The 14434-nt window shown below is 46.8% G+C and overlaps 1 protein-coding gene across 1 annotated transcript in view; it reads left to right on the top strand.

Annotated features, from left to right (window-relative positions):
- Positions 1-14434, top strand: part of Lama3 (laminin subunit alpha 3) — a 214227-nt gene that overhangs the window by 61210 nt on the left and 138583 nt on the right. The window contains exons 9-11 of the mRNA XM_057789086.1: positions 3328-3418; positions 3968-4099; positions 5222-5284. Coding sequence (XP_057645069.1) covers positions 3328-3418; positions 3968-4099; positions 5222-5284 — 286 coding nt within the window. The remainder of the gene's footprint in view (positions 1-3327; positions 3419-3967; positions 4100-5221; positions 5285-14434) is intronic.

Raw genomic sequence — 14434 nt, 5'->3', positions numbered from 1 at the left:
AGTAGAAAGGTGGACATTTTGTAAGTGGTGCTGGGATGCTTGGTTCTTTGGTGGAAAACTAACTGCATTTTATGTTATGCATATAATAACATGGGAGTCTTCACTGGTAGAAAAAGAGAGAAGGGCCACAGGGCTGGCCAGCTTGGTGATTGGGTTTGAGTTTGCTGGTAAAGAACACATATCCTACAGCAAATTATGTCCCCTAGAAATTCAGTAATTGGGCGGCTTTCCACCATTTCTGTTCAGTGCCCATAAGTGGAAAGCAATGAATTATCATCTCAAAGCACACAGACAGGCTGTTCCTAGACACTGTCACACACAGTCTCAGTGAAACGGGGTAACTCATAAAGACGGCTTCATCTTTACATGGTGGGAGGCAGAAGGATAAAAGGGCCGCATTCTGTGGTCTCCTTTCTAAGGGCCTTAGTCCACTCGTGAAGGATAATCAGTTATGACTGGATCACTTCTCAAAGCCAGTGTCTCTTAACACCATTACCCTGACCATTGAATTTAAGCCTGGATTTTGGAGAAGACCTAGTTGAGCTGCAGCAGATAGTTGTAGGCAGAGCTTTTAGTTAGGACCACCAGCTCCCCAAATAACCACACAGAGATTTATTATTTATGATTGCTCTGCCAATAGCTTAGGGTTGTTACTAGCTCTTACAACTTAAATTAATCCACACATATTAAATTAATCTATATTAAATTACTCCTTTTTCAGCATGGCATGTTCATGTCCTACTCCCTCTACTGGTGACTCCGCCCTCCTTCTTCCCAGTGTTCTCTCAGTCTGGCTCTCCTGCCTAACCTCTTTCTGCCTAACTATTGGCCAATTGGCTCTTTATTAAACCAATAAGAGCAAGACATCTTCGCAGTGTACAAAAGGATTATTCTACAGCATATAGTAATGGTGACAGAGTTAGATTCTTGCAGTTACCAGAGGCACATATAGATCCTGTTGGTATTAGTTTATTTTACTCCTTGGGTTTCCCATTTTAACTATTGGGTTAGGGTATGAGGTATTCTAAGGTGGCCAGTTTCCTGAGTTGTGGTATCTGAGTAGATGAGCTAGGCATCCTTCGGAGGTATTGAAGTAACAGAAGGACAAGAGGCGTTAGTAAGGAGCAAGATCCCAGGGTAGCTGGAGAAGTGAGTCAGGAGCAGATAATTCTAGAGGAAACACAAAGCCTAGTTCATGTGGAACCTTGATAAGGGAAATTCTTCCTGGGTTCTTCGAAGACAAGGTGACTAACGATGGAGTCCTCATGGAGTGGACGGTCTCCATGTGCTTAGGGCTCTCAGACATAGAAGGTAGTGGAGGAGGTGCGGTCAAGGAACTGACTGCCAGAGGCAGAGAGTTAGGGTTTGCCTAAAGGTCAAAGCATGTTTGGAAAGCTCCCTGTGGTGGAATTCAGACCCCAGACACCCAGATCAGGGCCTGGCTTCTAGGTGAGCGTTCCATAGCGTGCCACCCGGATTGGGGGACAGTTCTGTGTATAGAATTTGGGGGGCAAGCATGAGGACTTGGAGTTAACGCTGCCAACCCACATGAAGCAGGCAGACTCTGCTGGCAAGATGGCTTTCTGGATACTGGATAAAGGCTCTTGTGAATTTAAGCTTGAGGAGCTGCGTTCAATCCCTGGAGTCCATGGTAGAAGGAAAGAACCAACTCCTGAAAGTTGCCCTGTGTGTGCACCATGCTGCACACACACCCTTTCTCTGGGGGGAGCCAAAGCAGCCGGCAGGTGGAAGACAGGCTTTTTGCCCGCAGAGGATGCCTCTGCCCTTACTCAGCTTGGGTCTCTGATTCTCATTTGATGTTAAGCCTTGTGCAAGCACAACTTCAAACATCCACTCCTCCCAGCAGGACCTCTAGACCCCACCGTAAGCCTGGGAAGCCACCCCGACTCTTGCGCTTTGACCTGCCTGTACTCGGTTCAGCCAGGACCCTGCTGTCCATAAATGCAATGGTGTGAGACTGTGGAGGTCCTAGAGAAAACCATCCAAAACAGAGGCGTTATCCCATCTGTAGTGTTTCCTCTCTCGGGTCCTTCGCTGCCGTTTAAGCATGTGTTGAGGCAGAGAGCCAAGGCTGCCCACCTCAGAGAACAGTTTTCATGTCCTGCTCTAATTGGATTGCTAGCCAAGGTTAGCCATAGTAGCAAGCAGTGGGATGGAAGGGGAAGGGCATTTGATGGGAAGACTGCATGGGCTACAGCTCTTTCTTATTTGCTTAGAAGCTTCCTGTAAGTGCTGGCAGGCTGGCCAGCCTGGTTTTAGACTTTGGTGCTAAATTAGATTCAGATTTTAGCCCACAGAACAAGAGTGGTAAAAACCAAGAGTCTGTGGTTAGTAAAACCCCCGCAGGGAGAGGACACAAACTGGCCTTTGTTCTCCCCAGGTTTCTGTGAAGGTTCTGTGTGGTTTGATCTGCTTTTGCTGCCTTTTCCATAGTGACACTACTCAGTGCTTTTCGGGTGGGAAGGAGGCAGAGTTGAGCTGTGGCATGCATTTCTTGGAAACTGATCATGTGTACTGGGTAATTGGGTTTGTGGCAATTGTGAGAATTAACCGCAGACGAGAAAAAGCCACCCAGCTCAAAACTGAGCTCTGTGCATGAGCCTCGTGCTCTCATTTTCCATTCACACAATAATTCACGCTGAAAACACAGATGCAGTCAGAAAGACCAGAGACAGACAGAGATCTTTATATGCTTTCCTTCCCAAACTGGGAAAGATATTTCCCTACGCCATCCTTTGAGCTAAAGCAGGACTGTGAGTAGCCGTCCCTGGTGCTTCTGAGCTGCAGGAACTCTAGGGACTGCTCAAAGCTAGAGGGACACTATGACACTATTGTTTTTTCTTAATCAAGTGTCAAGTTCAATGAAAGCATTTTAACTTTTTTACATTGTTTGTTTGTTGAGTTAGGGTTTCTCAGCATAAGAACCCTTGCTGTCCTGGAACTCTCTTTATAGACCAGGCTGGCCTCAAACTCACAGAGATCCACCTGCCTCTGGCTCACATTTTTTTAATTTTTAAATTTTTATTTACTTATTTGTTTGTTTGTTTGTTTGTTTTTAGAGAGAGAAGCCAGGACTGTTAGTTTAATGAACCTTTCCACGTGTGTGGTGGAGATTTCAGGGACAAGGTGAAATCAGGGTCCTATGACACATTTTGGATCCTGTGATACCGGGTCAAGATAAATGTTCTTAGGGACTTTGGAATTTCGGGTTTGTGTGACAGAATTATTTCTGTGGCAGATTAGCACAGAGTAAAGAGTGCTGGGCTTCTCTGGCATCCTTTGAAGGGTCTGTCTTTGTTCCCCCAGCACAACACAGCGGGTGTGAACTGTGAGAAGTGTGCACAGGGTTTCTTCCGGCCCCACGGCGTTCCAGTGGAGGCACTCCATGGCTGCATCCGTAAGTCTCATGTCAATTCTGTGCATATGACAGGCCGTGTGCATTACCTCAAGGGTGTCACAGGCTCAGGGGCCTGGACGGTCTTTGCTCCCTTGCCTTCTAGTACTGGTTCTATTTCTTTCTGAGATATCTCAGGTAATTTCATATTTTCTCTGAGCCCAAGAATCCTCACATGTAAATAATCATGATAATAATCATAATAATACATATATTTCATATAGGTAAAAAGCTATCAAAAGTACCTAGTCAAGCCCTTAATTCATTGAATCAGTCACCTATCAAGCCTGCAATAAATGTTGCTTCTTCAGTTTTCTACTGGTTTGACATGTTCCTGTGATCTCCAATCATTTTAACTTTGTCATAATTAACATCAAACCAGCATAGTAACAAGTCCACAAAGATTGAGTAATCCTCATAGCGTTTAACTTTAGTCGAGTGTTTGCTATGTACAGGAGATGGAGACCACGGCACCCCTGAGAAGTGTGGGCACAGGTGTGCTTTCTGAGCACAGTGAGGGGTGGGTCACGTAGTGATTCTTTTTCGTCTTAGCTTGCAGCTGTGGTCCAGAACGTGCATATGGGTGTGAACAGGGCTCAGGCCGCTGTCACTGTAAGCCAAATTTCCAAGGAGACAACTGTGAGCTATGTGCAGACGGATACTATAATTTTCCATTTTGCTCGAGTAAGTATCCAGTATGGATGAGAATCCCTTTTCTGGCCCATAGCTAACCTGTATGTGAGCAACGACGGGCAGGGTGTGTGTGTGAGGGACTAGAAAAAGGCCCGAGGCAGGTTTTGTTTACATGAAAGCTTTCCCCAAATTGGGAAGGCAAACCTTAGAATTATGTTTAGCTTGGTGTTGTACATAGACATTGCCATTTTATTAGGTCAATGGGCTTAGGCTCAAATACTGCAAAATTCAACTTGATCGTAACCCTTGAGTATGACTTTGATAGACCTAGTGCATCATGCTTTGCAGGGTGGGGGCAAGAAGGTGTGTGTTCTCTCTTTCAGTGTCCAGGGGGGAAGCTGTCAGGGTCCTCTCCTCCTTCCTCCCTACCACAATGATCTGGATGACTATGCTAACATATTCATGTGCGTATATACATTTTATCTCAGAAGTGTGCTGGGAGCAGTGGGGAGCTGGGACCCACCTGTTCAGAGCTCCACACTGCAGTGTGCACCTGCTAACCTAGAGTGATGATTTAAGCAGTGACTGTTTCACTAAGAAGACCTTCCTACTTTGGATAATCAAATGCATTTACAGGAAACAATGTCTGAAGCCAATGACTGTGTTTCAGGTGCTTACCCATTTAGAATCTGTGCCTGGGATAGGCTCGCCAGAAATTGCCCTTGCCTTTTTAGTGGGAATAAAATAAGAAGATGCTTTAATCATTTTTTTAATGTAATAAACAAAAATTCAGGGAAAAAAGTTAGATGAAAACATTTTTAAAATATTACTCTCAATTTTACTTAAAAAAAATAAAGAGTAAAATTTCTGTTGAAAAAGAAACAATCCTAAATTCTATTCATGGTTAGACACAGCTATTCTTTGGGCATAGCTGTTTTGAATAATTTAGCAATCATGAGCATAAAACACCACCCTTTTCTGTTTGCTGATCTGCTAAGCAGCCTGGCTTCAGTTGTGAGGTGTGTTGGCCACAGAGAGCGCAGGGCCTTTCTCTCAATCAGCCTCATGTGTTGCTTTTCACTGGGGGCGGGGCGGCTTCTTCCTGCTCAGTGCAGCTTGTCTGTTCATGCTACTGTCTCCTTAATCTGTGTTTTTAAATAAATTATTTTAAAGGAATTCCAGTATCTCCTGTTTACACTCTGAGTCTAGAAGACCCAGTAGCTGGCAATATAAAAGGTAAGTAGCCTTTTTTTTTTTTTTTTTTTTTTTTTTGGATTTAATGCTGATGAAAAAATTATGTTCCATTCCCGTTTTGGTTTCTGAACACGTTGCCAAGTCCAGGTGAAGTTCTGGGGTACTGTGCGGCTTTGACAGATGTTTCATGGCCCTTCTCAGGCATATTTTTGAAAGGGCTCTGCCCAATTCAGGGTGCTGGATAGAGCTTGGGTTATAGATTACTAGTTTGCTCAAAATCCTTTCATAGTAGCCTTCCTGTCCACTGGGCCACCTGTTCCACCCACATGAACTTAGTGCAAGTGCTGTATCTGGGAGGGGATGCCAGAAAACAGCAGGGCAGGAATGGGAAGGGCGTTGAGGGAGCCGCTGCAAAGGGACATTAGCCAGGCCTACTACGGTTCCTGGGCTGCGTCTCCCTGGACGTTATCAGGAAACAAGCAGGACTCCTTGGGAATGAAGGCAGGGAGGGAATGACCTAGTGATCATGACCTTGTGGAAAGCTGCTTTCACAGAGTGGCCATGGGAAGGCTGAGAGCACCACAGCCAGAAGCAGGAGCCCTGGGTTGAGGGCAGCAGATGTGTTTTGGAAGCATCCTTTGGGGCAGAGAGATGAGTAGTAACTAAAGGATTTGGCACTGCACCTACATAGCAACCATTTGCTCAACAAGTTTCCCTGTTACTAAAAAAATACCAGTCTGGGTGCTAAAGGCTTGATAGTGCACAGAAAGACATTCCCGGAGTCTCTAGAACTTCTGTTTCTGTGGGGTTTGTTGGGATGGGGACTCAGAGCTCAAACAATAACACAGGTATTGAGACAACATTTGTGTGTATGTATCTACACACACACACACACACATACACACACACACACACACACACACACACGTAAAATGCTTTGGCCATATAGAGACGCAGTTCTTCATGATGGAAGTGCATGGTTGGGGGTGGGTATTCACTTCATGGCAGCCAGGAGGCAAATAGGAAGAAAGGTGAGATCCAACACACCCCAGTGACCTTGATTCTTTCAACCATGTCCTTCTCCTCAAATGTACCACCACTTCTGAACCTGTCAAGGGGCCCAGAGAGTCCTGATGCCCGGCGCTCACATCGCCGGTGAGCCGTGGGAAGGACATGTGTGAGACGTGAGGGCATCGGGCCTCCTGCATCCTGGCAGAGGTTCTGTGTCTTATAATAATAACTCAGGGTCTGGGCTGCATGTGGGTGCTGTAGGGAAAACACCCCAGAGAGCAAGGTTAGGAAGGTGAGGGTTACCAACCGAAAGAGGAAGTCCAGTCCTTAGGAGAGGACTGTCCAGTAAGCAGAAAGCCCAGAGGTGTGCCGGTGAGGCGAAGGAAGAGTGGCCAGGAAGGGAAGGGTTGGGGCCCTTATGGGAGGCCATTGCCAGTTACTCTGAAAACATTCTGTGTTTGTCTGGGATGAGATAGGAGAGTTCTGCACAGAGAGACATTGTGTGTAAGAATCCTTAGGGGTGCTGTGATGGCAGCAAATTGCAGGGGAGAAGGGGAGTGCAGAGACCCAATGGGAAGCCTTTGCAGTCACCCAGGAGGAAATGATGGTGGCTGAGACCCAAGTGACATCACTGGAGGAACAGGATGGGAGATGGTGGGTGTCCTCTACAGAGAGACCCAGCCGGACTTGAAGGGGGTTCTGCATTAGGAACAGACTATGTGAGGAAGAGAAGAAGAGAAGACTCAACTCCAGGACCCGGGGCTGCACAGGCAGAAAGGAGAAGCTGCCCTTTATTGAAACACAAAGGCTACCGACCAAATGTAGTCTGCACGAGCTGGAGAGGCACAGGCAGGAGGGGGGATCCCTATGTATTTGTGGGAGCACCCTGTACTCTTTGTTTGCTTTGTGAAATAAGAAGCACATGGGTTAGAGTGGGGAGCAAGGAAGGTGAAGAGGGCTTGGTGTGGAGGAAGAAGACACGAGAGTCACCCAGGAGTGTGAGCTTAGGAAATGTCACAGGACGGCTGGGTGGCACAGGGTCTCCTTCAGAGTCAATTACAGTCGGCTTCATTTACCTTCCTACCTTCTGTCCTACCCACTCCTCTGACAAGTGAGGTTTCCATGTGCCAGTGAGGAGGGCTGGAGGGTGGGGGTTACATGGTTTGGAACCCCCTCAGTGCAGAGGGGCTATGGCATGGTGCCCACAGCAGGGATCAGCCAGCGTTTTCTTAAACATTTGGAAATCAACCAGAATGGAGCTTAGAGCAGGAGCCCTGGCAACACACAGCTCCGATTTCTCTCACGAGAATGTCTAGATCTCCCATCTACAGCCCCTCTATGGCAACCTCCTTGTTATTCAAAAGATGCCTGTGATGACCTCAGGAAAGGAAAGGTAACTGAACTTGGAGAGAAGTTCAGATGACTGCCACAAAATGCTAGGGAAATCTTGGAAATGCTGGTAAAAATTAAATGATAACATAGTTAAGTTTGAGAATTCAAAGATACAGTGATTCACCTCAGTTTGCTGGCTTATTATTTCATTTTAATTATTTATTTTTGTGTGTATATATGTCTATGCCAATCTGTGCACATGTGTGTGTGGGTGTGTGCACACATGCATGTATGCATGCTTCCACGTGTGCATTTTGGAAGCCAGAGACTGACAAAGGATGTCTTTCTAAGTTGTCTTCACCTTATTTGTGAGACAAGGTCACCTGAAGCTGGAGGTCACAGTTTGGCCAGACTCACTGGCCAGCAGGAGCCTGGAGATCCCCTTCTTCATCTCCCCAGTACCGGGAGTTAAGTAGATGCTTCTGTACCAGAGTTTTACAGGGGTACTGGGGGTCAAAGGCAGGCCCTCATGGGTGTGCAGCACATACTTTCCCGTCTGATCTGCCTCGCCCTATTAATACATCCGAAAAACATTGAGCCTGGGAATTTATTATTGCCAGAGCATATTAGAAGTGCAGATTTATAAACTATGTATAGAGCTGGGTACAGCAGCTCATATCCCAGCGTTCCTATGGTGAGACAGGAGGTGGAGATAATAGAATCTCGTGAGGCTCATAGGCCAGTGTGGCATACACAGAGATGTGGCTCTGTCCCAAGAAGGTGGAAGGCAAACCCCAACATGAGACTTTCTTTTTTTTTTTTTTTTTAAGGTTTTAAGAACTTAGACTTTTCTTTTTTTATTTATTTTGTCTGTGTGTATATGTCTGCACACCAGAAGAGGGCACCAAACCCCTTTACAGATGGTTGTGAGCCACCATGTGGTTTCTGGGAATTGAACTCAGGACCTTTGGAAGAGCAGGCAATGCTCTTAACCTCTGAGCCATCTCTCCAGCCCCCCCCCCAACATGAGATTTTCCTTTGATCCCACACAGAGTGGTATATATAAACCATCCCACACAACATGCATACATGTTATACACACAAGTTCTCATGAAAATGTTATAAGAATGCATTTACAGTGTAATATAGAATTCTTGCCAGTTTTAATGCTGTATAGAAGCATATTGTGTTAAGTATTATAAATCTTGCTATGATTAAAGTATATGGAAATACACACGTAGGTTATGTTCAAAGGTTTTGTATACTGTGTCATTTGAGAACTTGGGCATCTGGGGGTTTTAAGCCCATAAGGGGGAGGGAGTACATGGAGTCCCCCATCAGGGCTAGGTAACGACTGTACTGGGTGAGGAGTCCTGGCTCTGAAGGACAGACTCTAACTGGGCAAATGGCCATGTGGACTCGACTGCTTTAGTTTCTCTCCTTATCTCATAACTGGATATGATTAGGATTTAGATGGCGGGATCAGCTAGACACATCCACCTGAGCATCATTTGCAGAAAGCAGATGCGTCATAGACACACCTCTAAGGCATCCCCTTGGAATCTATGCTCAAGGACACTAGACTGCCATGTGCGGGTCCCTCTAGTCCCCCAAGTTCAAATTGCAGTGAGAAGGAAAGTCCGCAGCATGCAGCACCCAGATGTCTAATTTATCAGGGATGCTGAGGTGATCTGGGCTGATTCTCTAGAGCAGCTCCAGGCCTGCAGACAGGCCAGCCCTGATTCATTACAGGATCGGAGTTCCTGAAAAGACTAAGGAAAGGTCTGCAATCTCCCACCCACTTGGTAAGGAAGACCTGCTTGCTTTTGTCAAGGTCCTAGCTCAAGCCAGGGCCTGGGGGCTAGCAGATGTGTGAGACTGGAATGCCCCAAAAGGTCTGGGTCATGATCTCTGGTGCGTGGTTTTTGGGGTGGGGGCTCTTTAGGATGGGATTCACCTGGCAGGTGAGTTGGGCCATCACTGAGGGCGTGGAGCTTGACCGATGTGGCTTAGAGACGGGCAAGCAGGTTATGATAGCTCCTTCGGGAGGCTCTGCTGTTAAAATAGAGCTAAGAATGATGTTTACTGAGGGGAATTGAGGCTTGGTTCAGTCTTGGCTCATCTTTGATGAAATGCCTACGCTGTGCTACATGCTGCCCATTGATAGTCCCTGCTCCCGGGAGCTCCCAGTCCGCGGGAGATGGACAGTTAGAGGAGCAGGGAAGAACCCAGAGCTAAGGGAGCAAGGGGAAGGTTATCCCTGATGGAAGAAAGGGCGAGAGGAGGCAGGGAAGGAAGGAAGCAGGTGGGTAGGAAGTCTGCTTCCTAGAACAGGAATGGAGGAATTTGGGATGAGTCTTGGAGCATAAAGAGCAATTATCTAAGCAGAGAAGAAGAAATATTGAAGAAATTATGGCGGGGGCTGGAGAGATGGCTCAGTGGTTAAGAGCATTGCCTGCTCTTCCAAAGGTCATGAGTTCAATTCCCAGCAACCACATGGTGGCTCACAACCATCTGTAATGAGGTCTGGTGCCCTCTTCTGGCCTGCAGACATACATGCAGGCAGAATATTGTATACAAAGTAAATAAATATTTAAAAAAAAAAGAAATTATGGCAGGTAGGAGAGGGGATGGCAGGAAGATTTTTGGACTGGACTGTGGAGAGGTAGGAAGTTCTGGGGGGTGGGATGGGGTGGACTCTGAGAGGGTGAGGAAACGACCTGATTGGTCAGCCCAAACATGCAAGTTTGCAGTACACAGCCAGGCCTCGCAGAGTGGTACCCTCACCAGGAACAAGCACCATGATCCGCATGTCTGTGATAATCTCACTTGAGGGAGGTGCATCTTTATCTAATTTGCATGAAGGATCATGTGGCCTGCTGTGGTCTGGAAGGACTTTGGGTTGTGTCCTGAGGCATTGTGTCACCACTGAGGAACTTGACACTGGGGAGGAACTGAAAAGTAGGGCATTTGACAAGATCCCTGGTGGCACCAGCACGGAGAGAGGTCAGGAGGGTGAGACAGGGTGTCAGCCTTCGAGGGGACTCAGTGTGTGAAGACACTTGCACCAAGCCTGACGACACGAGTTAGCTGTCTGACCCCACGTGGCAGAAGGAGAGAACCGGCTCCCATAAGGTTCCCATCCTCCGACACATGAGCTACAGTTCACACATGCTTGCGATGCGCACACACATAAATAATAAGTAAATGCAGCAAGAAGACAGAATTCAGATGGTACCCAGGGCCCTCAAATTATGACAAAGAAAGACGAGGCTCTGGACACCAAAACCTAGGTGGAGATGAGGGTCCTAGGGGCTTTTCTCAGAGGAAGTGGCCATGACCTAGTGATGAGATGGGGATGAGGGTTCCAGGGACTTTTCTGAGAGGAAGTGGCGAGGGCCTAGTGATGATGGGGATTTTTTTTTCTGTTTCAGTTGTAAATTGTGATTCCCTGAACTTGGATGCTAGGAAAACTCCCAGTTCCTCATGGGCTCCAATGCCTAGTTTAGTCTCCAGACTGCAGTTCACAGGGAAATGTCCCTTCTGACCTTCTCAGTCCTCAGAGACTCCCGTGAGAAGATGACACGGTGACACTCATTACAGCCTCAGCTCCAAGCTTCTCTTGTCATGGATGCACCTTGGGTCACTTCTACACAGGAAGGAAAACTTCATTCTGCCCTCTTAGATACTGTGGCTAAACCTCAGAGTTAAACCAATGTAGGAAGATTAGCAGGGAAAATGTGCATTTCACATGTGTGCAAACCATCTTCAGAAAGAAAATAAAGACCCACTGAAGCTGTCTGAACCCAAACTAATAGAGATGCTATAGAAAGAACTATAAACTGGAGATATGACCAGAGAGCTTGTTCAGGGCAGGGCAGAGTGAGAGGGTGCTTAGGGATCCACAGAAGTACAAGGAGATGTGTTTGTGTGTATGGATCTCAGTCTGCTTCTGGTCTCATGCACTAACACTGTTCTCTTGGCTCTGAAGAGTACCTTCCTCATGGGAAGTTGGCTGACTACTTTAAGTAAATGAGGAGGATATTCCTTCTTGGGACTATCTGTCCAGTGCCTTTGGCTCAAAATAATCAGTATGCCAAAGTGGCATTATTTACCATTCAGTGTTATATGAGGTTTCTGTCCTGCCTGGTTCCCACAGTCGTTAAGTCCCAAAGAAATCAACGAGGTCTACATTAATCATAAACTAACTGGCCCATTAGCTCAGGCTTCTTATTAACTCTTATAACTTACATTAGCCCATTATTCTTATCTGTGTTAGCCACATGGCTCAGTACCTTTTTCAGAGGCGTAGTCACATCTTGCTTCTTCTGTGTCTGGACAGGACTGCAGAGGGAGCTTCCCTCTTCCTAGAATTCTCCTGTTCTCATTGACCCACCTGTACTTCCTGTCTGGTTGTCCCACCTATACCTCCTGCCTGGCTACCGGCCAATCAGCGTTTATTTAAAATATAATTGACAGAATACAGACCATGGTCCCACACCAGTCAGTGTCTGCAGGGAATGAGTTTCAAAAACCCACCCCCTCAGATACCCAAATCTGCAGATGCTCAGTTGCTGGTGTAAAATAGCATGGTATTCATGTAACCTACGCACATCCGTGTAACCTCCACACATTATTCATGTTCTTTAAATCACCCCACACTACTGAGTATCTAATACAAACGCTGCTTAAGTTGTTACACTGTATCACTTAGGAAACAGTGGTAAGAGCAAGCCTGGGCATATTCACTGCAGACACTGTCGTTTTCCTGAGTGGTCTCAACCATAGGAGCCTGTGGGTACAGGGCCGGCTGTGTGAGGCTGAAGGTTCTGAGCCCTCCACTCCCAAAGCCCTGCTTGTCAAACCAACTCTCATGCAAATGCTGGGATGCTCATAATATTTTATTCTTAGTTATTACATTAGAGAAAATGACTCTACAAATTTGCTGTTAACTTTTTATCTGAAAGGTCAGAGCTTAAGGCAAAGGGGAAGAGGAAGGCTATAGAAATTTTTTAAATCATTATCTAGTCTTAACCCTTGTAGAGATGGTTTCCAACCCTCACAAGTCCTTCCTTCGGAAGGGGAGGAATTGGTTTGGGCTGAATCTCTGGGTCTCCCTCCAGGCAGTACAGCAAGATTCAGAAGTTAATATAAGGGATAGGACTGCAAATGTTTACTGTATGTAATTGTTTAATGATGTATCTTAATCTAGAATAGACCTTGAAACTTACTTCCAAAAATGTTTTAAGTTTGCATTCTTAGTATAATAAAATTAAATGTGTTTGGTTTTAACTCAGGCAGACTTGGGCACACATACTGCCTCTGTCTTCCTGGCTTGTGACCTTAGCATTTCTGAGTATGATTCCTTTACATTTTTTTTGTCCATAGTTAATTAAGACCATTAACCCCTTCCTGTCCGTGACACCGAGGGAAGGGGGACATCAAATCCATGTAGTGCTTTGAAAGGCAGTGGGCAAACCATGAGTTGTGGCTGCCCATGGCTCTGACGCTCCAACCTTTGGCCACATTCTCTCCCTGAGGATGGAGGACAGTGTCCTGGTCAGTCCTGTCTAGGACATTTGTCCAGCAAGGCTGGGTGTACAAGGGTCCAGGCAGCCCTGTCGGGTCAGGAAGAGGAGGGGTCACGAAACACACCAGCATGCCTCTTTGCCCCCACTGACCGCCCCTTCTTCAGTCCGCTCCAGTGATCCAGGAACTCCAGCCCCTGTGGGCACCTGTCAGAGCAGATGGGGCATGTGAGTGTATGGACTTGGTGCTTCAAGACTGGAGCAAGGAACCACAGGCCAAAGTGGGCCTGCTGAGAGGGCCGCTCAAACCCGCTCATTGCTGGGTCCTCAATTCCTATGTTAGCTGGGGACTGCCATCCATACAGCTAAATGTTGCTGTGTGTTGTTGAGGGGAGGGGGCCTCTCTAGGTTCAGAGCATATAGGGAACCCTAAATGTAAAGCGTGAACCCAGACCATAGGGGTCAAGGGCTCTGGTTCCCCTTTCCTCCCTCTGTCCCAGTACATCCTGTGGGCATTCGAAGATTTTTGACGAATCAGTCACACAGGCGCCATCTTCATAGTCCTTCTTGGCTGCCCACATCTTCCTAAAAGAGTCCAGTAAGGAGGGGATGGAGCTACCGGTCCATGTGGATGGACGACGACCATTCTAGGGATCTTGCCCTTTGAGGCAAACGTCTTCACTCTACTTAGTAACTGGTCTCCAAAGCCTTTAAGTGTTGAGACCCTGGAAGCACAATATTGGAGGACAGCGTCTGGTAAGGTCCATCCAGCACTGCACAGATCCTCATCACCCATCAAGTCTGACTGGGACTTGAGCAGGCCCCATATCAAGAGCACTGCAAGTGGACAGTGTATATTGTATCTTCTCAGTCGCTAAAGCAGTGATTCTCAACCTGTGGGTCACGACCCTTTGGGACAGTCAAGTGACCCTTTCACTGGGGTTGCTTAAGACCATTGAAAAACATAGAAAATTGCTTTGTGATCAAAATTAGTTATGAAGAAGCAACAAAAGTAACATAACGGTTGGGGTCACCACAACACGAGGAACTGTATTAAGGCTACAGAAGGTTGAGAACGACGACCCGGGAACATTCTGTGAGCCGATGGGTAGATAGCAGGTTTGCTCTTTGATGGTCTGGACAGTCTCAAACTTGGCCGAAGTGTGGAAGTCAGCCCCTTCCTTGTGTAGCACCAGCCACAGACAGCATGAGATGTCACGGCCTGCAATGTCCACCTGCATCGTGGAGTTTGCCATGGCAGTGCTCTCAAAGGTGGGGACAGCGTGAGTGACCCTATCCCCCGGAGTCTAAAGCCACTGCT

Source organism: Chionomys nivalis, chromosome 14, assembly GCF_950005125.1.
Source record: "Chionomys nivalis chromosome 14, mChiNiv1.1, whole genome shotgun sequence".
Classification (NCBI taxonomy): Eukaryota; Metazoa; Chordata; class Mammalia; order Rodentia; family Cricetidae; genus Chionomys; species Chionomys nivalis.
The sequence above is the reverse complement of the archived record's forward strand: the minus strand, read 5'-3'. Positions and strand labels throughout refer to the sequence as shown.